This window comes from Halichoerus grypus, chromosome 15 (genome assembly GCF_964656455.1).
Source record: "Halichoerus grypus chromosome 15, mHalGry1.hap1.1, whole genome shotgun sequence".
Lineage (NCBI taxonomy): Eukaryota > Metazoa > Chordata > Mammalia > Carnivora > Phocidae > Halichoerus > Halichoerus grypus.
In genome coordinates, this window is record NC_135726.1 from 47,756,166 (window position 1) to 47,779,622 (window position 23,457).

The 23,457-nt window shown below is 54.2% G+C and overlaps 1 protein-coding gene across 1 annotated transcript; it reads left to right on the forward strand.

Annotated features, from left to right (window-relative positions):
• The first annotated feature begins 1,294 nt into the window (after positions 1-1,294).
• On the forward strand, positions 1,295-23,360 carry DLL3 (delta like canonical Notch ligand 3). Its single transcript, XM_036094956.2, is given in 14 exon segments — positions 1,295-1,368; positions 1,497-1,778; positions 2,826-2,880; positions 4,186-4,428; positions 5,450-5,664; positions 6,296-6,518; positions 8,329-8,920; positions 9,159-9,243; positions 16,234-16,397; positions 20,005-20,029; positions 20,169-20,222; positions 20,322-20,396; positions 20,518-20,612; positions 23,274-23,360. Coding segments are annotated over 13 exon segments (2,160 nt in total). The 5' UTR covers positions 1,295-1,299; the 3' UTR covers positions 20,596-20,612; positions 23,274-23,360.
• Positions 23,361-23,457: the final 97 nt, after the last annotated feature.

The window sequence follows — 23,457 nt, forward strand, 5'->3', positions numbered from 1 at the left end:
TCTAAAACAAAAATAATTTTGTAAATCGAACCTGTATTTCCCCCTGTAATTATTAGCCTGTAAGTATTCATATGTTTTCTTGCGGGGCGGGGGGGCGGGGAAGGAATTGGCGTCACCTAAGGACTTTACTCAGCACCTGGCACAGAGTGTTTATGACCAAGAGGCTGGAGCATCTGCTCCCACCACTGGGCTTTTCTTGCAGTGGGCCGGGAATACTTAGGGGCTTCTGGAGGGCCTGGGGGTGCCCCCTCGCCCCATTGTGAGGGAGCGGGGGCCCCTTGATCTGTGAAGACGGAATTTCCTGCCCATTTGCTCCTCACACCTTCCGGAGGCCAAACGGGCGGCCCAGCTGCGGCCCAAAGGGGGAGGGGCGCGGCCGTCCGGCAGATGGCGGCATTTACATACAGCTGGAGCCCCCTCGCAGGCGGGGGGCCCCTCACCCCGGCGTCTGGTGCATCCGTGATGCGGGGTTTGGAAGGGTGGCTTTGTCTTCCGGAGGGGAGCACACACACCGCGCATGTACACACACAGGTCCACAAAGAACCCCAGATCTTCATCGTACCCACACATGGCTACACCCATGGACTTCCCAACACCTAATCTCTTTCACACTCGGACGCTCGGTTATTCACAGCTGACACAGACCCTACCACACACACACACACACACACAGCCACCTAGAGGTACCTGCACAGACCACAAAGAGGTTCATGTGACTCCACACAGTGGTTCAGGATCTCACATTTACTCCTATACACGCACAGAGAAGCATCCACAACAGCCGCACAATCCCCCAAAGTCACACAATCATGAAGGCACGTATGCCTATGTTCTCCCATGCAGGTGCACACGCATACACGCACACACACAACCACAGAATCTTACAACCTCGCAATAGTCTTAACCATGTACAACTTTAGGCACACGTGGAGCCACGTAGTCTCAGCTAGGCACACAATCACAAAGTCACGTACAGCCTCCAGCCAGCTCTTGCTCACACCACACGCACGCACAGAATCTTAAAATCATATATAACCTCACACACTGGCTTAACCCCCTAGCCCCACCCCATCCTCACACACAAAGTCGTGCCCAAACCACACACAAGATCGCACGCTCACTACATTGCCAGTGCCCATACCACCATTCACGGTTGCTCCAGCAAGCTCCCCTTCCCCTGCGACCTCCTCCCCTGGGGTCTCCCGGAGCCCGGCGGCTGCCTGAAGGGGCGGAGCCGTCCCCTCAGATATAAGGCTCGGGAGCTAGCCGCTGCGGCTCCCAGCACCCCCCCGAAAGGCCATGGTCAGCCCGCAGATGCCCCAGCTCCTGCCCCGGACGGTGATCCTGGCGCTTATTTTCCTTCCCCAGGTCAGAGCAGGAGTGGAAAGGGAGGAATGGGAAGGGGTGCGATCCCGGGGTCTTGGGGAGGAGCCGCGGGGCGGACGGGACGCCTGGGCCCCGACGCCTCCTCACCCTACGCCCCTTTCCGGCCCCAGGCACGGCCGGCAGGCGTCTTCGAGCTGCAGATCCACTCTTTCAGGCCGGGACCAGGCCCGGGGGCCCCGCGGTCCCCCTGCAGTGCGCAGGGCCCGTGCCGCCTCTTCTTTAGGGTCTGCCTGAAGCCGGGGGTCTCCGAGGAGGCCGCCGACTCTCCGTGCGCCCTGGGCGCGGCGCTGAGTGCGCGCGGACCCGTCTACACCCAGCAGCCCGAAGCGCCCGCGCCTGACCTGCCTCTGCCCGATGGCTTCATGCGCGTGCCCTTCCGGGAAGCCTGGCCGGTGAGAAACCCGTGCTTGGAGGCCTTACCCAAACCTCTATGGCCTTCTGCCCTCCAACTTCCAAGACCCCAACCTTTCCCTCTGGGGACCCCAAATTCCCAGACCAGTAACTATCATCTAGAATCCCACATTCTTAGACCCTGTGGGCTACCCACAGTGGACCCCAAATTTCTGAATCCCACTTCCCCTTTAGGGATCCCAAATGTTCTGACGCCCACCCTGCATGCTTGGGACCCCAAGTTCCCAGAACCTCAAACTCACCTTCTGTAAATCCTAAATTCACAGAACCTTACCTCTGTTCCTTGGGGATCCCTAAACACTGGAATCCTTTTTTTTTTTAAGATTTTATTTATTTGACAGAGAGAGATATAGCAAGAGAGGGAACACAAGCAGGGGGAGTGGGAGAGGGAGAAGCAGGCTTCCCCGCAGAGCACGGAGCCCGATGCGGGGCTCGATCCCAGGACCCCGGGACCATGACCTGAGCCAAAGGCAGACGCTTAACGACTGAGCCACCCAGGTGCCCCTAAACACTGGAATCCTTATCTTTATCTTCAGATCTCCCTGCACTTAGGGACCTTCCCACACCCTGTCTCCCCAATCTCCTCTCACCTTATCCCTACTCAGATCTTCCAGTTGGGGCCCGTATTCATGATTTTTACCTCCAAAATCCTATCTCGTATCCCACAACCCCAAAAGCAGACAGGTGAACAGACCTGTACTTGAATTCTAGACCCCTGTCCTTTTGGGCAAAGTGGCTTTCCCTGTTCCAGCCTCAGTTTCCCCATCTGTAAAATGGGATCATCATGGTACCTCACAAGGGTCCATCTTGAGGGATTCAACCAGGTATCTCCAGTCTAGTGTTTACCCATAGGAGGTGCTCAATAAAGGAAGCCCAAACTGTCATTCCTTCCCTGGGCCAGCCCCTCTGGGAATTGTCCCTTGTCTGCCTGGTCCCTGAATGACCCCCCCCCCCAAGTCTGGCCTTCACCGAGTACCCACCCTGACCACTGTCTTCCATTCTTTCCTCTCCTTCCTCCACCCAACCAGGGCACCTTCTCTCTCATCATCGAAACCTGGAGAGAGGAGTTAGAACAGATTGGAGGTGAGTGTCTTCAGTCATCAGACTAAAGTGCAGAGTGTGGGGGCTCCAGGGAGTTGGGGCCCCAGGTAAGATCCAGGATAGTGACATGGGGCTGTCTATAGGGTGGAGCATTCACGCCTGCGGTGTCCTCACAGCTCCTGGAGTGCGGTGCTGGGTGTTGGTAGTCCCAGGGCTCTTGGCAGGTCGGTGTAGGACTGTCCTGGGACTGGATGTAGGAGTCTGTGGCCTGATGCCAGGGAAAGTACACTCTTACTACCTTGGAATCGAAGCCACCAGAGCAGGAGGATATAGCAGGTCCCAGTCCTGTACTATCACCATCGGAGTTTGATAAGCCGGGGTACAGAATGAGTTACTTCTGGTTCTTCTATTCAAAGCTCTGTCATGGTGTCCACATAGGGGTCCCAGAAGCCCTACGGGACGTCGCATGTTGACCAGAGTGAATATTGAGCAAAGGTTTCAGGGAGGGAGATGGGGTGATTTTATTCTTCTTTTTTAAAAAAGATTTTATTTATTCATTTGAGACACAGAGAGAGAGCATGAGCAGAGGGAGAGGCAGAGGGAGAGGGAGAAGCAGGCTCCCCACTGAGCAGGGAGCCCGATGTGGGGCTTGATCCCAGGACCCTGGGATCACGACCTGAACTGAAGGCAGACACTTAACCATCTGAGCCACCCAGGGGTGCCCGGGGTGATTTTATTCTTAATTTGAGGGGATTTTGGAGCCATGTAAGGCCCACAGTGTGTGTGTGTGTGGGGGGGTTCTGTCACCATTTAGATATAGAAAACTCCTGTGGCACAATGTGGGGGTGTGACAGCTTTGCTGGGGAGAAAATGCCACTCTCTCTGTATCCCGAGGCTTCAGGCAATGAGGGTAATTTATGGTCTAGTAATTGGGGTCTCTGTCACCATTTTGAAATAGGAAGATCCTGAGGCACAGTTTCGGGGTGTCATGACCTCACTTCAAAAAGCCTGAGTTGCGCCTTGGCCATATAGCGATATCAAATGGCACAGGGTGTTAGAGGTCTCATTACTGCTTTAATATACAAAGATTCTGGGGCAAGATCGGGGGGTATTCCGGCTTCTGTGGGAGGACTGTTATCATCGCGATGGTAATAGGGTACTAATGGGATGGCGACATCATTATGGGAGTTCACAGCCTTGCTAACTGCCATTCTCAGGGCTCAAAAAGGGGTGTTTTGGCCTCGCTAAGAGCGGCAGGGAGAGTGCAAGCTCCATCTGTATCGCCAGAGTCCAGTCGCGGTCCGGCCCGGCCCGGCCCACCCCAGCGCCGCTCCCTTGTCCCCGCAGGACCCGCCTGGAGCCTGCTGGCGCGCGTGGCCGGTCGGCGCCGCCTGGCTGCCGGGGGCCCGTGGGCCCGGGATGTGCAGCGCGCAGGCGCCTGGGAGCTGCGCTTCTCCTACCGCGCGCGCTGCGAGCCGCCCGCCGTCGGGGCCGCATGCGCGCGCTTCTGCCGCTCGCGCAGCGCCCCCTCGCGGTGCGGCTCGGGACTGCGCCCCTGCGCGCCGGTCGAGGACGAGTGCGAGGCCACGCGTGAGTCCTGCGTTCCACCCCACCCCATCCCCGGCCCTTCCTTACTTAGCTGCACTTACGGCCCCCAGGCCCCTTTCACAACCCGGTTACCCTCCTCAGGGAACTGGGGACCCGAGAGCTCTGCCTGGGTGCCGCAGACACCCCTCTCCAGGAAACGACGGAATGCTGCTGACCGCTGGCCAAGTACCCCAGGCCCCCCTCTAGCCCCACTCACGGTCCTCAGCCCCCTCCCACGATCCAGCTACCACCCTCGGGGAAACTGAGGACCCTGAGCTTCCCTCCAGACTTCTGGGCACTCCAGCCCCCTTCCCTTTCTCTTCCCTAATAGGAACCCCACACCAATATCCCATGCTGGTACTACCCACCCCCCCCTTCGTCCTCTAACGCATGCGCACACCCCTTTCCAAATGCTAGGACCCTCTAACTCTTCTAATGCTGGGGCCCTTCCTACCCCCACCCAGGAGCTTTGGAAACTCCTCGCAGTTTCCCTCAACCCCCTCACCAAGGGATACTTTATCCTCCCTTCCTGCAATTGCAGGCCAGATCTAAAGCTTGGATCCCCGACCTCCGTTATGGGGACCCTCAGACTCCTCCCCAAACTTCTGAATCCCACTGAAGCCCCTACGACTCCCGGGCTTATCCAGATTCTCCCAGGGCTGCCCTAATTCAAGACCCCCCTATTTCCCCTGAAAGACCAGGGGCCCCTCCCTAAGCCCCAATCCCCTTCTCTCATTCTGCTCTTTCCAAGCTCAGACCCTGCAGGCCCCACTCCAGTCTCCTTCTAAGAGCACAGAGTCTGGAGCTCAATGGCCTAGGTTCACATCCTCCATCTGCCACTTCCTATGTGCCTCTCTGGGCCTCAGTTTCCCTGTCTGGAAACTGGGGGTCACAATACCCTCTAGCCCAGAGGGCTGTCTGTCACAAAGATGAAACAAGGTGGCGCTCAGAAACTTCTGTTTCCTATCCTCCTGACCCTGCCCTCGTCAACGTTACTCTCCCTCTGCCTCTCCTTCCCCCATAGCGGCGTGTCGAGCGGGCTGCAGTCCCGACCACGGCTTCTGTGAGCAGCCCAATGAATGTCGATGCCTGGAGGGCTGGACTGGGCCCCTCTGCACCATCCCTGTCTCCAGCAGCTGCCTCACTCCCAGGGGCCCATCGGCTGCCACCCCTGGATGCCTTGTACCCAGGCCTGGGCCCTGTGACGGGAACCCGTGTGCCAACGGGGGCAGCTGTAACGTTAGTATCAGCCCCTCCTACCTCATCCTGGGGAGGGCTTCCTGGAGGTGCCCAGTCTTCATCTGGGGCCTTGAAGGATTGGGGAATGAATGGGGTTGGGAAGAGCCCGTAGTAACCAGGTGAGCGGCCTGGGGTCAGCAAAAGTGTGGCGGTGGGAATGAGCCTGGTGTATGTACTGGGATAAAGTGGAGCCCAGCGTGGGCCACCTGGACACTGCCACCAAGGGACAGTGAGAAACAGGGTCAGGTTAGGGGGAGGGCCTGAGAAGGGGAGATCCAGAGAAGGCTTCAAGGAGGAGGTGGGCTTAGGGCTAGGACCCGGAGGTAGGATTCGGCTATGCAGACGGAAAAGCGGGGAGGGCAGACCCAGCTGGCAGCATTTGTAGGTAAAGGTGAAGAGGTGGGAATGGGGTCGCTCTGGGCCTCCAGAGCTTCCCCTCTGCGGGGTTGGCTGGGCAGAGCCAGAAACGTGGAGTGCGGCGAGGGCTTGTTTCAGGGGACTCCCTAGGTACGGCCCCTGAAGACTGGGAGGTAGGACTGGACAAGGTGCAGCCCTCCATGGTCAAGATGGGAGGGGGGAAGGATTTTGCTCCCAGGAGACCCCGTTCTGAAGTCCTCTTGCGGCTGCCCAGGAGACCCCGGGATCCTTCGAATGCGCCTGTCCCCGCGGGTTCTATGGACTGCGGTGCGAGGTGAGCGGGGTGACATGTGCGGATGGACCCTGCTTCAATGGCGGCTTATGTGTGGGAGGCGCGGACCCTGACTCTGCCTACATCTGCCACTGCCCGCCCGGGTTCCAAGGCTCCAACTGTGAGAAGAGAGTGGACCGGTGCAGCCTGAAGCCATGCCGGAACGGTGAGGTGGGGAGGCCAGGCGGTGAGGGACGGGGGAGGGGGGTCTCTGTGTGGTCAGTGGCAAAAGCGGGGCTTGGCTCAGACAGCCCTGGGTGGGAATCCTGGCTGAGCTTTCTCTACCCTCTGGCCCAGGGAGGTGACCCTCCCCCTCTGCCCAGCCTGTTTTTTCTTTTTTTCAGATTTTATTTATTTATTTATTTATTTGAGAGAGAGAGAACACAAGCGGGGGCGGTGGAGAGGCAGAGAGAGAGGGAGAAGCCCTGTCCTCATAGAGCTGATGGAGCAGACAGACAATAAACAAGATAAATAAGTAAATTATAGGGGAAGTTAGATGGTGATAAAAACTAGAAGAAAAGAGACACCTGGGTGGCTCAGTTGGTTGAGCGGAGGACTCTTGGCTTTGGCTCAGATCATGATCTCAGGGTCATGAGATCAAGCCCTGCGTCAAGCCCGTTTGCTTGTCCCTCTCCCTCTGCTCCTCCCCCTGCTCACATGCCCTCTCTCAAATAAATAAATAAACAAAATCTTAAAAAAAAAAAATTAAGAAGAAAAATAAAGCCAGAGGGGGATGTGGAGTGTGTATGGAGTGGAGGGTTGACATTTTAGCCAAAGTGGTTAGCGAAAACCTTGCTGAAGGGTAGTGAAGGAGGGAGCCATATGGGGATCCATGGGGAAGAGTTATGTTTCAGGGAACAGGAATAGCAAGTACAAAGACCCTGAGGTCAGAATGTGCCTGGCTTGTTGAGGATCACAGGGAAGCAGGTGTGGATGGAGCAGAGTGAGAGAGTGAATGCAGGGAGAGTGGTGAGAGATGAGGTCAGGGAGGTGAGCCAGACAGATCGAGGGGGCCTTCATGGACCATGAGGAGGATTTTGGTTTTACCATGAGGGAGATGGAGCCACAGGAGTGTCCCTAGCAGTGGAGAGATCTGATCTGATATAGGTGTTACAAGGTTAAATGAGATCATTAATGTAAAGGGCTCAGCACACTTTTTTTTTTTTTTCAAGATTTCATTTATTTATTTGAGAGAGAGAGAGCAAGCGCGAGTAGGGGGTAGAGGGAGAGGGAGAAGCAGGCTCCCCACTGAGCAGGGAGCCTGATGCGGGGCTTGATCCCAGGACTCTGGGATCAGGACCTGAGCTGAAAGCAGACCCTTAACCTACTGAGCCACCCAGGCGCCCATGAGCATTCTTATAGTACTAATTCTCTCCAAAACACTGAGTGTTCACTCTGGGCTGAGTGGAACTAGGGACACAGCAGTGACTAAGACAGCTCTGGGCCCCATCCTCATGGGGGTACCAGCCCAGGCGGGAAGACACACTTGTCCTCGGAGCCCAGAGTTGTCAGGGCTGTGATGGGGGAGCGCAGGGTTGAAGGCTTCCTGGAGGAGGGGACATCTGAGCAGAGACCTGAAGGCTGAGCTCGGGGAGAGACAAGGTGAAAAGAATGGGAGGAAAGGAGGAAGGGAAAAGGGAAGGGGCATCCCAGGCAGAAGGCATGGGCAAAGGCCAGCTGGTTCAAACATGTTCTGGGACTACTAACTATTTGAGTATGGTTGAAGCCGAGAGAAGAAGGAGAAACAGAGCGCCAAAGAGGTGAAGCTGACTCAAACCAAGACTTCACTGGAGAGGAAAAGAAGCAGGCCTGCTTTCCAGGCCAACTCCCAGAGGCTGGCCCTAGAGTTAGATGGAGACAGCGGGGACTCAGGAAAGGGCGGGCAGGACTGCACAGCGGAGGAGCGGACGCGCGCACAGCTCAAGGACTCCCGTCCGGGCCGCGCCCCTGACGCCCCTGACGCCCCTTCCCCACAGGCGGGCTCTGCCTGGACCTGGGCCACGCCCTGCGCTGCCGCTGCCGCGCCGGCTTCGCGGGGCCGCGCTGCGAGCACGACCTGGATGACTGCGCCGGCCGCGCCTGCGCCAACGGCGGCACGTGCCTGGAGGGCGGCGGCGCGCGCCGCTGCTCCTGCGCGCTGGGCTTCGGCGGCCGCGACTGCCGCGAGCGCGCCGACCCGTGCGCCGCGCGCCCCTGCGCCCACGGCGGCCGCTGCTACGCCCACTTCTCCGGCCTCGTCTGCGCCTGCGCGCCCGGCTACATGGGCGCGCGCTGCGAGTTCCGGGTTCACCCCGACGGCGCGGACGAAGGCGCAGGTGCGTTGCCCGCGGCGCTGCCGGGCCTGAGGCAGGGGGACCCGCAGCGCTTCCTTTTGCCTCCGGCTTTGGGACTGCTGGTGGCCGCCGGCTTGGCCGGCGTTGCGCTCTTGCTGGTCCACGTGCGGCGCCGTGGCCCTGGCCAGGATACTGGGTCTCGCCTGCTGGCGGGGACCCCGGAGCCATCGGTGCACGCGCTCCCAGATGCACTCAACAACAGGAGAGCGCAGGAGGGTTCGGAGGATGGGCTGAGGTAAGGGGCCGCGCTCTCTCTCGCCTTGTCTATCCTGGCAGCTTTCGTCCATCTCCATAGTGCAATTGGCCTGATTCCTTGATAGACCTCGATTGGTCCCTTCCTCTTACCTGCTCCCAGCCTTTTCTGATTGGGTCGTTCCGCAGTTCCGCTAGTTGGCTTTGGGTTGTCTCCATGGTGGGTGGGGAAAACAAGATCGGAGAATTGGAAGGGTCTGGATCTTCTTTTCCTCCCGCAGCCAGCCAGCGGATTGGAATCACCGCGAAGATGGAGACTCTCGTGCGATTTACGTCATATCTGCTCCTTCCATCTATGCCCGGGAGGTAGCTACCCCCCTGTACCCGCTCTGCACACACTGGGCACGCTGGGCGGAGGCAGCCCCTGCATTTCCTGTAGCCCTCTTTTACTCTATCTGTAAAACGAGGAAGGTAGGGTCTCTGGGAGGTCCTTAAGCCAACTTTCACTTGTGGCTTAATTTAGTTCTGTCTTGTAGCCCTCTTGCTGTCGTTTGGAGCTATGTGCCATCTTCTCTTTGGAAGATCATATGACCTTCAAGAGGTCACGATGGGGAGCCCCAGCCAGAGCTTCACTGTTTCCCACTCACTGGGGAGAGGGAGAGGAGGCCGAGGGGCAGCCCTTTCTAATGCCTCCTACTCATTTCATTTCTAGGCCTGACCTGCCCCTTTTCCATCAGCGCCTGGAGACAGAACCTGGATATTTTTGTATTTACTTGGTGGTGTCCAATCTCTGCCTCAGACACTTTGGAGCTGGAGGGGGTGGCTGCAAGGATTTTACCTTTGGGAGTTGTACATAATGGTTATTTAAATCCTATCCCCCCTCCCGCCATCTCTCCAGAGACCTCTATAAAAAGGCTCTTATTGTGATCAGCTTTGACTCATTGGGCTAAGTGCTTTGTACTTAGTGTTGGGACTGAGGGGAGAGTTATTGTCTCCTGAGAAGAATAATAGGACTCTGCTGGAGGGATCAGAAACAACTCAAAGTGGCTTAAATAAGAAGAATTTATTAGTTCATAAAAATGAAACATCTTGTGGTAGGTGTAGCTTCAGCAGGGCTGGATTCGGGGACCAGGTGCCTTCAGTATGTTTTCATCCAGTTGTGTCTGGGAATGACTTCATTTGTAAGCGGGGCTTTCATTGGCTCCAGCTTGTCACATGGCCTTGCCTGGAGGCGGGGCCAGGCTGAATGGCTTATTCTGATTGGCCAGTCTTGGCTATTTGTCTAGTGTGTGGCGGGAAGTAAGGTCAGTCAGCCTGTCCAAATTAAGTGGAGTGCGCGGGTAAAGCAGCGTCCCTCCCTCTACCCCAAATCTGGGTTTGTTACTAGACATGAGTATCGTAGCGGGCCGGCAAACCAACTGTTACAGAACAAAAACTCAATAAATTTGAAGAGTTAATTGGCTTTATTAAGCGATTCATGAATTGGGCAGCGTCCTGTCTGGGGAGTAGAGGGGAGCGGGAAGGTTTTTATGGGAAGGAGGGTGGGGCCACGGTCACCGCCCACTAGGGGAAGCGCAGGGAATCTTTTTTTTTTTAATATTTTATTTATTTATTTGAGAGACACAGCGAGAGAGGGAACACAAGCAGGGGGAGTGGGAGAGGGAGAAGCAGGCTCCCCGCTGAGCAGGGAGCCCGATGCGGGGCTCGATCCCAGGATCTTGGGATCATAACTTGAGCCTAAGACAGATGCCTAACCGAATGAGCCACCCAGGCATCCCAGGCTAGGGAGCCTTACTGGGAACTTACCTCATCTTCCTTTTGGGGGTGGAGAGGGTCCATGTTACAGATTACCTTATTGGTGCTGACCAGAGAATTCCTGACTGGCCTGTTAAGTCTTACATTTTCAGGTGAAGTTGAAACTGCAATTAGGTTAGGTATTAAGCCCCAGTTTGGTGACTTAGCCTAAGTGACGCCATTTTGAGCCTGTGCTTTTTTTTTAAATCTTTTTTTTTTAAGATTTTATTTATTTGACAGAGAGAGACACAGCGAGAGAGGGAACGCAAGCAGGCGGAGGGGGAGAGGGAGAAGCAGGCTCCCCGCTGAGCAAGGAGCCCGATGTGGGGCTCTATCCCAGGACCCTGGGATCATGACCTGAGCCAAAGGCAGCCGCTTAACGACTGAGCCACCCAGGCGCCCTCTGCTTTTTTTTTTTAAGATTTTTTTTAAAAGATTTTATTTTTAAGTAATCTCTACCCAACATGGGGCTTGAACTCACAACCCCAAGATCAAGAGTCGCCTGCTCCACCTACTGAGCCAGCCAGGCGCCCACAAGCTGTGCTTTCTTTTTAACACAACAGAACCAGTCAATGAGAGTGGAAAGGATCCATTTTACAGAAGAGAAAGCTGAGGTTCAGAGAGTTTGAAGTAACTGCTGCAAAGACAGCGAGCGAGTGTGGGGTTTGGGATGCAGTCGTCCTGCACGATGCCTTCATGCTAAAGAGCTTGTCGGATTTTCGTGGACCTGTGTTGTGCTTCCTTGTTTCTAAAAACCAAAATGCAGCTGTGTTGGCCCCCTGCAACACCCTGATGTGTTTCAGGTATCACACAAAATAAAACATCTTCTAAGGAGTCGTTTACTATAACTTGCAAAGTGAAAAAATTCACATTCCCTTAATTTGGATGGTTTCGTGTCTAGGACTTTACACTTACACTTTGACTTGTGCACGAAGGTGTCTGTAGTTCAGTGGTTGTTGGTGATAGCCAAAGGCTGTAAACAATCTAAATGATGAGAGGGGACTGGTTACCTTAATTAGGGGCCATTTATAAATAAGATATCACACAAGTGTTAAAATGACGAGATATAGAGATATAGATGTGCTCGTATGAAGTTTTTTTTTTTTTTTAAGATTTTATTTATTTATTTGACAGAGAGAGAGCATAAGTTGGCAGGGAGGCAGGCAGAGGGAGAGGGAGAAGCAGGCTCCCTGCTGAGCAGGGAGCCGATGTGGGTCTCGATCCCAGGACCCTGGGATCATGACCTGAGCCGAAAGCAGCCGCTTAACCAACGGAGCCACCCAGGCGCCCCTCGTATGAAATTTCTTTGATATATTTTGTCCAAGGGGGAAAAATACAAGGTACAAAAGAACGAACAGGGTGCTACGGTTTGTGTTTTAAAAATGGCCTGTATAGAGTTCCACTTCTGGCATGACCAAATGAGGAGCTTGGCGGACCTGCCTGCCCGCAAACTGGTGCAAATTATAAAAACAAAATGACAAGGGCGCCTGGGCGGCTCAGTCGTTAAGCATCTGCCTTCGGCTCAGGTCATGATCCCAGGGTCCTGGGATCGAGCCCCGCATCGGGCTCCCTGCTCAGCGGGGAGCCTGCTTCTCCCTCTCCCTCTTCCACTCCCCCTGCTTGTGTTCCCTCTCTCGCTGTGTCTCTCTCTGTCAAATAAATAAAATATTAAAAAAAAAAAAACAACCGGGCGCCTGGGTGGCTCAGTTGGTTAAGCGACTGCCTTCGGCTCAGGTCATGATCCTGGAGTCCCAGGATCGAGTCCCGCATCGGGCTCCCTGCTCAGCAGGGAGTCTGCTTCTCCCTCTGACCCTCCCCCCTCTCATGTGCTCTCTCTCGCTCTCTCTCTCTCTCTCAAATAAATAAATAAATAAATCTAAAAAAAAAAAAAAAAAAAAACAACCAAAAAAACAGAATGGCAGCCCAACCATTTGAAGCTTCTGGGGATGATCCGGAGGGCATGTAGCAAATTAATAAACAAAATCTAAAACTTTGGTGAGAACAGGGAGAACCAGTGATGGGTGAACCGAGACCCTTCCCCTAGCCCCTCCATTTCTGACTGGGCTCCCTCCCTGCCCCCAACTCCCAGTTGGAGGGCAATCCTCTGGGGAGGGGCAGAATGTCAGCCTTTCTCATCCTGCTCCCAGCTACCTCTTGCTGAGGCCAAGTTCTGGGGGAGCACAGCCGAGAGGGGGGTCTCCCTTCCTCAGCCCAGCCCATACTTGTGGAGCTCTGTGTTAGATGTGCTGCCCATACTTGTGGAGTGCTTGAGAATACTGGGGCCCCGGTTGCCCTTCCCTGGCTCCTGGGGCAGGAGTTTCACATCAAGAGGACAAGCTAGAAGATGGGGGGCCTGCCGCCTCACCCCACTGAGGACTCAGCTCCGAAAGTGGGGTCCCTCTGAGTGAAGCCGACCATTGTCCCCACCCTGGTATCAGAGCCATGGCTCAGGGATTTTGTCTGTGGGAGAAGCAGGCTGCAGAGCAGAGAGCTCCAAATATTTCCTCAAAGGAACTGACTCTTTTTGGGACCGAGTGAGAAGTTCAAGGCTAACCGTGCCTCAGAGACCGCGGAGGTCGTGGTGTACATAAGGCAGATGGAAGGAGATTGACAGACTCTGGCTAGTTTGCCGGAGAGCCAGGGAAAGAGACAGCTGGTGAGAACCCTCCTTGGGTCAGAACTAATCTCAAACTGATTTGGGGGACTTGGGGAGTAACCCTTCCAAGAATCCCTAATTGGATTGGATCAGTCTCTGAAAAAGTTTATGCCCTCTGAAGTGTTGAAAACAACAAGAACAGTAGAGCAAGCAGCTGACGATGGGTGGAGCCCCCCTGCCCAGCATGGTCAGGGAAAGACCCGGAGAACCTGCCCAAACCCACCAGCCTAGGATGACTGGGCATATCTAAGGCTCTGCACGCTCCCTTCCCTGGCTCTGCACTTGCTGGAGGAAGCAGAGGGACAGACTGAACAAATCATCCGACCAGTCACTAAACAGACATAAACCCCAGGGCGGGCACCAGCACCGGGAGTTGCCACAGTGCGCCACCTGAAATGTCCAGTTGCCAACAAAAAAATATGATATAGGTGAAGAAACGAAAATAAGACCTGTATACTGGAGGGGGTGGGAGGAGACAGAAACTGCCGGGGAGAGGGACCAGAGACGAAGCTTGGGAGGAACAGACAAAGCCTTCAAAGTAGGCTTCGCAGGGGCGCCTGGGTGGCTCAGTCGGTTGAGCATCCAACTCTTGATCTCCGGGTGGTGAGTTCAAGTCCTGCGCTGGGCTCCACACTGGGCGTGGAGCCTTTAAAACAAAACAAAACAAAAACCAAAGTAGCCATTGCAAACAGGTTTGGAGAGGGGCAGGCAACTGGTGAGTAAAGAAGTGCAGGGAATAACAAACAACGTTGCACCAAGTAGAGAACAATAGAGGGGCGGATGTTATTTTAAAAAGAATCTGATGGAAATTCTGGAGTTGAAACATACAGTATCTACAATGAAAAATTCTCTGGAGGGGCTCAATAGTAGATTTGAACTGTCAGAAGAAAGCATTCTCAAGCTTGAAGATAGGTTGAAAGAGATCCTGCCATCCCAACTAGAGAGGGAAAGAGACAGAAAATGAACAGAGCCTTGGAGAAGTGTTTTATTTATTTTTTTAAAGATTTTATTTATTGGGGCGCCTGGGTGGCTCAGTCGTTAAGCGTCTGCCTTCGGCTCAGGTCATGAACCCAGGGTGGTCCTGGGATCGAGCCCCACATCGGGCTCCCTGCTCTGCGGGAAGCCTGCTTCTCCCTCTCCCCCTCCTCCTGCTTGTGTTCCCTCTCTCGCTGTGTCTCTCTCTGTCAAATAAATAAAATCTTTAAAAAAATAAAGATTTTATTTATTTATTAGAGAGAGAGAGCGTGCAGAGGGAGAATGAGAGGGAGAAGCAGACTGAAGCCCAGAGAGGGGTAGAAACTTGCTTAGCATCACACAGAAAATTCAGTGTCTCTCATGATCTTCATAGCTTTTGAGACGCAGGCCCAAGGTTTAACACAAGAAGGGCTCAGTGCTTGCAAAGCACAGTAGGTCATAACTTTCTTCCCCCCCCTTTTTTAGGATTGATTTATTGGACAGAGAGTGAGAGAAAGTGCACATGAGTGGGTGGGTGGGGGAGGCGCAGAGGGAGAGGGAGAATCCTAAGGAGACTCCCCACCAAGGAGCCCGATCTGGGGCTCCATCCCAGGACACCAAGGTCATGACCCAAGCCGAAATCAAGAGTTGGCCACTCAACCGACTGAACCACCCAGATGCTCCTAACTCTCCTCCTTTTAAAACCCTCCCATGGGGCCCCTGGGCATCGCAGTCAGTTAAGCGTCACCCTTCGGCTCAGGTCATGATCTCAGGATCCTGGAATGGAGCCCCATATTATGCTCCCCATTCAGCAGGGAGTCTGCTTCTCCCTCTCCCTCTGCCCCTCCCCCAGCTCATGCTCTAAGAAATCTTAAAAAAAAATAAAACCCTTTCATGATTCAAAATAAGGTCTGTACCTGACCTAATGGTATTGGACCAATGTCACAGTCCTGGTTTTGACAATGTACTGTGGTTACCTCTTAAGTTCCCATTGGGGAAAGCTGGGTGGAAATGATACAGGATGCTCTGTACTATTTTTCTAATTTCTTGTGAGTGTTACACTGTTTCAAAATAAGACAAATATTTAGGAAGCACCTCCTGTGAACCTCCGGTGAACATGCCAGGCCTCCTTTTAGGAGCTGTGGATTCAGCAGTGAACAAGACAGGAGTGGTTAAGTGCCAGGACGCCCAAGCCTGACAGTTTCCATTTGAATCCCAGCTGTGGGGCGCCTGCGTGGCTCAGTTGTTAAGCATCTGCCTTCAGCTCAGGTCATGATCCCAGGGTCCTGGGATCGAGCCACATGTTGGGCTCCTTGCTCAGCGGAAGCCCGAGTCTCTCTCTCTCTCCTGCCTGCCGCTCCCCCTGCTTGTGCTCTCTGTCAAATAAATGAAATCCTTTTTTTAAAAAACGGATTTAGTTTTTTTTAAGATTTTTATTTTTATTTATTTTTAAAGATTTTATTTATTTATTTGACAGAGAGAGAGCGAGAGAGGGAACACAAGCAGGGGGAGTGGGAGAGGGAGAAGCAGACTCCCCTCTGAGCAGGAAGCCCGATGCGGGACTCGATCCCAGGACCCTGGGATCATGACCTGAGCCGAAGGCAGATGCTTTTTTTTTTTTTTTTTTTTTTAAAGATTTTTATTTATTTATTTGACAGAGAGAGAGACAGCTAGGGAGGTAACACAAGCAGGGGGAGTGGGAGAGGGAGAAGCAGGCTTCCCGCCGAGCAGGGAGCCCGATGCGGGGCTCGATCCCAGGACCCCGGGATCATGACCTGAGCTGAAGGCAGACGCTCAACGACTGAGCCACCTGGGCGCCCCTCAAATAAATAAAATCTTAAACAAAATGAGTCCTGGCTGTGTCACTTACGAGCTGTGGTTACATGGGTAGCACTTAGCACTGTATAATTGTAAACTTGGTAATTTTTGCTATTATGTTTCTTTTTCTCCAGATCGCCCAGTTACCCCCTTCAGAGAGCCCTCTCTGCCGCAGGCTGGTTCTAGCACCTTTGGGGATCCTGCAGATTCCTGGGCCTCCTTCATCTTGCAGACCCCTCTGCTGGTGCCTCCCCTACTCCAGGCCCGGCCACACTGGGCCGTTGTCGTTTGGTGATGGGTAAGTTTCCTCCATTGGACAGGGAACCTGATCGCTGGACCAGGGCTTTCCTCCTTTTTTTTTTTTTAAGATTTTATTTATTTATTTCACAGAGAGCGAGAGAGGGAACACAAGCAGGGGGAGCGGGAGAGGGACAAGCAGGCTTCCTGCGGAGCAGGGAGCCCGATGCGGGGCTCAATCGCAGGACCCTGGGACCATGACCTGAGCCAAAGGCAGATGCTTAACGACTGAGCCACCCAGGTGCCCCTGGACCAGGGCTTTCCTGATTAGGGCTCTGACGTCAGAGTCACTCAGCCCAGGAATGTGCGCACGGCAGGTACTCAAGAAATATACCGAACGGATGAATGTTTAGCGACAGTGAGGAGAACACTGGAGCAATCTCTGTGTTCCTTACCCTGGAGGTGGGGTTTAGGGATGGGAATTTTTAGGTGAGATCTAGAGGTCCCTCCCGCCTGGTGCCTGGCCCGGAGCTATAGAACCTGCGCACCGGGTGGAACACGATGTCACAGTGCCCCCTTGTGGTCGTCTCCCATTTTAGAACCCTGGTGTGGGTGAGGCTCTCCCCGCTCAAGGAAGGAGCACCAGGCAGGATCCCACTCCCCCTCACCCCACCCCCGTTACCCCAGGGGGCCCCCTGCGCCCACCATGAACAACCAGGCGAGGGCCCCAACCCCTTCTCCGGCCCGGATGTCGACCTCGGTCCGGGCTTCGACCCCAGTCAGGACCTCGACTTCAGCCCGGACCCGGAAAGCTGTCCAGATCCTGAGCCCCACCCGGACCCCGACTCCCGTCCCCACCCGGGCCTGGACCCCGACTCCTGTCCAGGCCCCGGTCTCGGCCTGGACCCCGACTCCCGTCCGGACCCCGGCCTCGGCCTGGACCCCCACTCCTGTCCAGACCCCGGCCTGGACCCCCACTCCCGTCCGGACCCCGGCCTCGGCCTGGACCCCCACTCCCATCCAGACCCTGGCCTCGGCCTGGACCCCGACTCCCGTCCAGACCCCGGCCTCTGCCTGGACCCCCACTCCCGTCCAGACCCTGGCACGAACCCTGGCTCCCGTCCCAACCCTGGCCCGGACCCCGACTCGCATCCAGACCCTGACCTCCGCCCGGACCCCGACTCCTGCCCAGACCCGGGCCTCAGCTCGGACCCCCACTCCCGTCCAGACCCCAGCCTGGACCCCCACTCCCGTCCGGACCCCGGCCCGAGCCCTGGCTCCCGTCCCGACCCTGGCCCGGACCCCGAATCCTAGCCAGACCCTGGCCCGGATCCCGAATCCAGTGCAGATGCTGACCCCGGCCCGAACCCCAACTCGCATTCCGACCCCGGCCTCCGCCCGGACCCCCACTCCCATCCAGACCCTGGCCTCGGCCTGGGCCCCCACTCCCGTCCAGACCCCAACCCCGGTCTGGACCCGGACTCCCGTCCGGACTCTGACCCGGATCCGGACCCCGACTCCTGCACGGATGCTGACCCGGGTCCAGACCCCTATTCCGGCCCGGATGCCTACTCCAATCTGGACCGCGCCTCTGGCCCCGGCCCCGGCCCCAACTCCAGTTCCATCCCGGGTCGGGATCGAGATCACAGCCGCGGTCCCTGCCTCGGAATCCTTCCCTGCCTCACTCCTGCCGTTGGATCCGCACCCAGAACCCGCTTCAGAGGAGCCCGCTTTATCGCCCGACAAGGATCTTTCGCCCAAGCCCAGTGTGAAGCACCTCCCATCCGTCGCCAGTGGATTCGGGTCCAAGCAAGAGGCCATTCTTGTCCACACTCCATCGGCCACTGATTTCCTGGGGCTCACCCTTGGCTCTACCTCGAGGGCAGACTCCTCGGCCACGAAGTTGACAGATTCCACTCCTGAGTTTGTTCCGGTGCCCATCCTGGGTCCTGACCCGTTCGCCCCCACCTTACCCGAGTCCACCAACACTTTCGCTCCCACCATTGAGAGCTTCCCGATGGACAGCAAGATCGTGATTCGAGTGATCTACTGGTGAGGGGTGCCCTCGCCCACACCTGCCTCCCCCACCAGAGGCTGGAGGGGGTGGGGCGCTGGGGCTTTGGGGATTTGCTGGGGTGGGGGGGGAGTCAAGATTCCCAGGTGGAAACGCCTCCACCTGTCACTCTCTCTGCGGCTAGAGATCTGTGGCTTCACATCCCTGCTCCGAGCCTCACCCATTCACCCTCACTCCTTTATTTGGAGTCTGCTGCCTGCCATGGGCCGGGCCTATGCAGGGATGGAGCGCTCACCCGAGCCCCCAGCTTCTCTCTCCAGGCCGAACTGGGCATTGCAGACGCAAAGCCAGACTCGGGGCGGGGGAATTTCAGACTGGACAGTCAGGGATGGCCTCTCTGGGCGGCCTCTAAGTGAAGATCGGGGAATTTCAGACTGGACAGTCAGGGATGGCCTCTCTGGGCGGCCTCTAAGTGAAGATCGGGGCCTCGGGGGAGAGTGGAGGAGGAGATGGGGCGGGATCTGGGTAGCAAGGGGGAGGAGGAGCCCAGGTGCAAAGGCCCAAGGAAGTTGGCTTCAGTTCTCATTGGCCCCAGAGCTGAGTCTCTGTGTCAGCGGCCCCAGTAACAGCAGTGGCCTTCCCAGGCGGGGGCTTGGTCTTCCCCTCCAACCCGCTCGCCTCTCTCCTGCTTTAGAAGGTTCTCTCCCCGTCATCTCTCCCAGTTTCACTCACCCCCTCCCCTCCCATCCCGTTCCTATCTGCCCAGGTAGTCTCTCCAGGCAACTCAGTGTCTTTTCCTTTCCCCATATTGTGGATCTTTCTCCTCTCCATGTTTCCTCATTTCCCCTCTCTTTCTCTGCCTCTTCTTTTTTTTTTTACGATTTTATTTATTTGATAGAGAGGGAAAGAGAGAGCACAAGCAGGGGGGGTGGCAGGCAGAGGGAGAGGGAGAAGCAGGCTTCCAGCTGAGCAAGGAGCCCGATGCGGGACTCGATCCCAGGACACTGGGATCATGACCTGAGCTGAAGGCAGACATTTAACCGACTGAGCTGCCCCCACACCCCTGCCCTTCTTCTTTTTAGCTCTTTCTCTGACTCCATGGATTTACTAATTCACTAATTCATTCCGTTGATAAGTACCTACCTTGTACCAGGCCCTGTCCTTGGCACTAGGGGCACAGCAGTGATTAAGACAGATCTTTGGGGCTCCTGGGTGGCTCAGTTGGTCATAGTTTTAGCTGGGGTGGTCAGGAAGGCCTTCTTGAGAAGGTGATGTATGAGCAAAGACCTGAAGGAGGGAGAGAAGGAGCCATGTAGATACCAGGGAAAGAGCATTCTGCAGAGGGAGCAGGCAGTGCAAAGGCCCTGAGGCAGGCATGCCTGGAGTATTGGAGGAGGAGCTCCAAGGTCCCTGTGGCTGGAGCAAAGTGGGCCAGGGGGAGAGTGGAGGAGGAGATGGGGCAGAGAGGTGATGGGGACAGCTCCCGTGGGGGGCTTGTGAACCATGCTTTTTTTTTGCTCTGGGTGAGCTGGCACTGTGGGAGGGTTCCAAATGGGAGGGACGGGATCAGACTCAGGTGTTCCCAAGCTCCCTCTGGGCTGGAGGAGATCCTGATGCAGTGTCTTCCCTCCATCTCTCTCTGCCCTTCCTCCAGCGGCCTCTGAAGCTATGGCCTTCGGGTAAGTAGTTTTGACTTTGGAGGTGGGGGGAGTATAGGACATGAAGTCTGGAAGGAGGTCCTGTTTCCCCTCCCTCCAAGACCTGTGACCCCACGGTCCTGGGATCCCCTGACCCCACAATCCCATCTCCACTCTGCAGTTCATTCTACTGAGAAAGAGTCTGGAGCATCAATTTCCAAATCAACTTCTCTTTGTGAGTGGCCTGGGGGAGGTGGCTGGTCAGGGCTCTGAGACCCCAGGGGCTTGGAGGAGAGTGCTCACCTTCTCCCAACCCCCAACATTCCCTCTCCAGCAGGAGGAAAGAGCTGCCCAGGCTACAGGGGAGTTTGAAGTGTTTGTGGATGGGAAACTGGTCCATTCAAAGAAGGTGATTCCTAGCAAGGGTCCCAGACAGGGAGGGAGGGCGGTGGTGCTGGGATCCCCTGGTGCTGGGATCCCGCTGGGGGCGGGAGACCCACATGTCCACGCTCTTTCTCCTCTGTGCCCAGAAAGGTGATGGCTTTGTGGATGAGACCAGGCTGCAGAAAATTATGAGCATTATCGAGGAGGAGATCAGCAAAAGGTAGCAGGCAACTGGCTGGAGGTGAGATGAGGGAGGTGAGGGGGGTGAGGTAGGGGGGTGGGCAGGGGCTGGGGCACTGTCTTGGAGTTAAAGGCACTCGAGTCCCAGTCCTAGTTCAGCCTGTCCTCCCTGTTCAGATCAGGACAAGTCAGCTACACCCTTTTCTGAACCTCAGTTCCATCCTCTGTAAGATGGGTTTGTTGAGATGCTTCCATGAGACACCTCACATAACATAATAAATTTACATTGCTCAGAGAAGGGCTCAGTGGATGTCAGCTAAATTTTTTTCAAAAGAGCTTAAGATCTTTCTTTTTTTTCTTTCCTTTTCGTTGTAAAGCTGTACTATCTAATAACATCCTGCCGCTTTGCAATTTGCAATTAATTAAAATGAAATGCAATAAAAACCCAGTTATTGGGACACCTGGGTGGCTCAGTCGTTAAGCGGCTGCCTTCAGCTCAGGTCATGATCCCAGGGTCCTAGGATCGAGCCCCGCATCGGGCTTCTTGCTCAGCAGGGAGCCTGCTTCTCCCTCTGCCTGCCGCCCCCCGCCCCCACTTGTGCTCTCTTGAGCACGTGCGCTCTCTGACAAACAAATAAAAAATTAAAAAAAAAACCAACGAAACCCGTTATTAGTCACACTGGCCACATTTCAAGTGCCCTGTAGCTACATGTGGCTACCGGACTGGACAGTGCAGATATAGGACATAGAACCCACCACTGCGGAAAGTTCCACTGGTAACGTTGTTTTAAGGTATTAAAGCATATGCACAATAATTTATTTGCCACCAGTACTGGATTTTATTTATTTGCCCCAGATACTGGATTTTTAAAATCACTTACTATATATACACATTTGCAAGCTGCTACTGACTTAATACTTAATCTGTTGTGTATCTATTTTTTACAAAAAGTTGTCACCTTTTTGGGGTATAAGTGATGTCTAAGAGATAGTACATGTTTAAAGCGTCTGAGTTAATGAGTTTTGACATATGAACGTACCTGTGAAACCCATTTCCGAAATGAAGATGATTAACGTGTCTGTCATACCCCCAAAATTTCCTCGGGGACCATCAGTAATTTCTCCTGCCCTCGTCCCTGTCCCAGGCCTCTGCTGATCTGCTTTCAGTTATCATAGATTAGTTTGCATTTTTCTAGACTTTTTTTTTTAAAGCTTTTATTTATTTATGAGAGAGAGGGAGGGAGAGAGAGAGCAGGAGCAGAGGAAGAGGCAGACTCCCCACTGAGCAGGGAGCCCGACATGGGGCTCGATCCCAGGACCCCGGGGTCATGACCTGAGCCCAAGGCAGATGCTTAACCACCTGAGCCACCCATGTGCCCCTACATTTTCTAGACTTTTTACATAAATGGAGGTTATAATGTTCTCAAACATTTTTGGTGGAAATTTTTAGATATATATACTAGTTGAGAGACTAGTGTAATGAGCTCTATGTACTCATCAACCAGGTCTACTATTACCAACGTTCTCTTATTCCATCTATTTTCCTTCTTGCCTTTTTTTTTTTTGGCACAGTGGTATTTGAAGGTATATTCTAGACCTCATGTTATTCCACCTGTAAGTACTTCAGTATGCATCTCTAATAAGTTTTAAAAACAAGTATAAGGCCATCCCCACACCGAACAAAAATTTAATTACATTCATTATATATTTTTATTTTTATTTATTTAAAAAAAATTTTTTTTTTTTTAAGATTTTATTTGCAAGAGAGAGAATGAGAGACAGCACAAGAGGGAGGAGGGTCAGAGGGAGAAGCAGACTCCCCGCTGAGCAGGGAGCCCGATGTGGGACTCGATCCCAGGACTCCAGGATCATGACCTGAGCCGAAGGCAGTCGCTTAACCAACTGAGCCACCCAGGCGCCCAATTATATATTTTTAAAGCTTTTATTTATTTGAGAGAGACAGATAGTGACAGAGATAATGAGAGAGAACACAAGCAGGGGGAGAGGCAGAGGGAGAAGCAGGCTCCCCACTGAGCAGGGAGCCCGACGTGGGACTCGATCCCAGGACCCTGAGATCATGACCTGAGCTGAAGGCAGACGCTTAACCACCTGAGCCACCCAGGTGCTCCTATTTTATTTATTTTTACGTAGGCTCCACGCGCAACATGGGGCTTGAACTCACAACTCTGAGATCAAGAGTCATATGCTCTATCAAGTGAGTCAGCCAGGCGCCCCCCCCCAACAAAAATTTTAAGATGTCTTAATGGCATCTAATACCTCAAGTGTCTCAAAAATATCTTTTTAGAGGTGGTTTGGGAATCATGATCCAGACAGTGTCCACATGGTATTTTAGCTGTTTTTAAAATAATTACAAACAGGATTTCTGGAATCCCTACTATGTGTCAGGCTCGATCTTTTCTCTGTCTAAAAAAAAAAAATTTTTTTTTTAAATCTTTAAACACTTGAAAGAAGTAAGGGATTGAACCATGTGGATATCTGGGGGGAAAGTATTCCAGGCAGAGGGAGCAGCAAGTGCAAAGGGTCTGTGGTCAGAATGTGTCTGGTGTGTTGAGAAATGGCAAGGAGACTCAAGTAGGGAGCATTAGGATGGTGCCTGACACATAGTAAACCCTAATATAAGTGCTATTTTTTTAATGGAGTTGTTATTTTAAATAACAACTATTTATTGTATTTTAGACAATTTTCTCTTTCTCTATTTCAGGAGCCTCAGCAGGATGCTGGAAAGGGCTGAAATGTTGCCAAGTCAGGTCCTTTTCTGATGGTGGCTGGGGCTGGGGTGGGTCGGGGAGGGGAACAGGGAAATACATACAGTCTGCCTCCCTGCATTCTGGTCTGACTGCGTCTAATGTTGGCCCACCGTCTCCTGAGGTCTATGGCGATCGCCT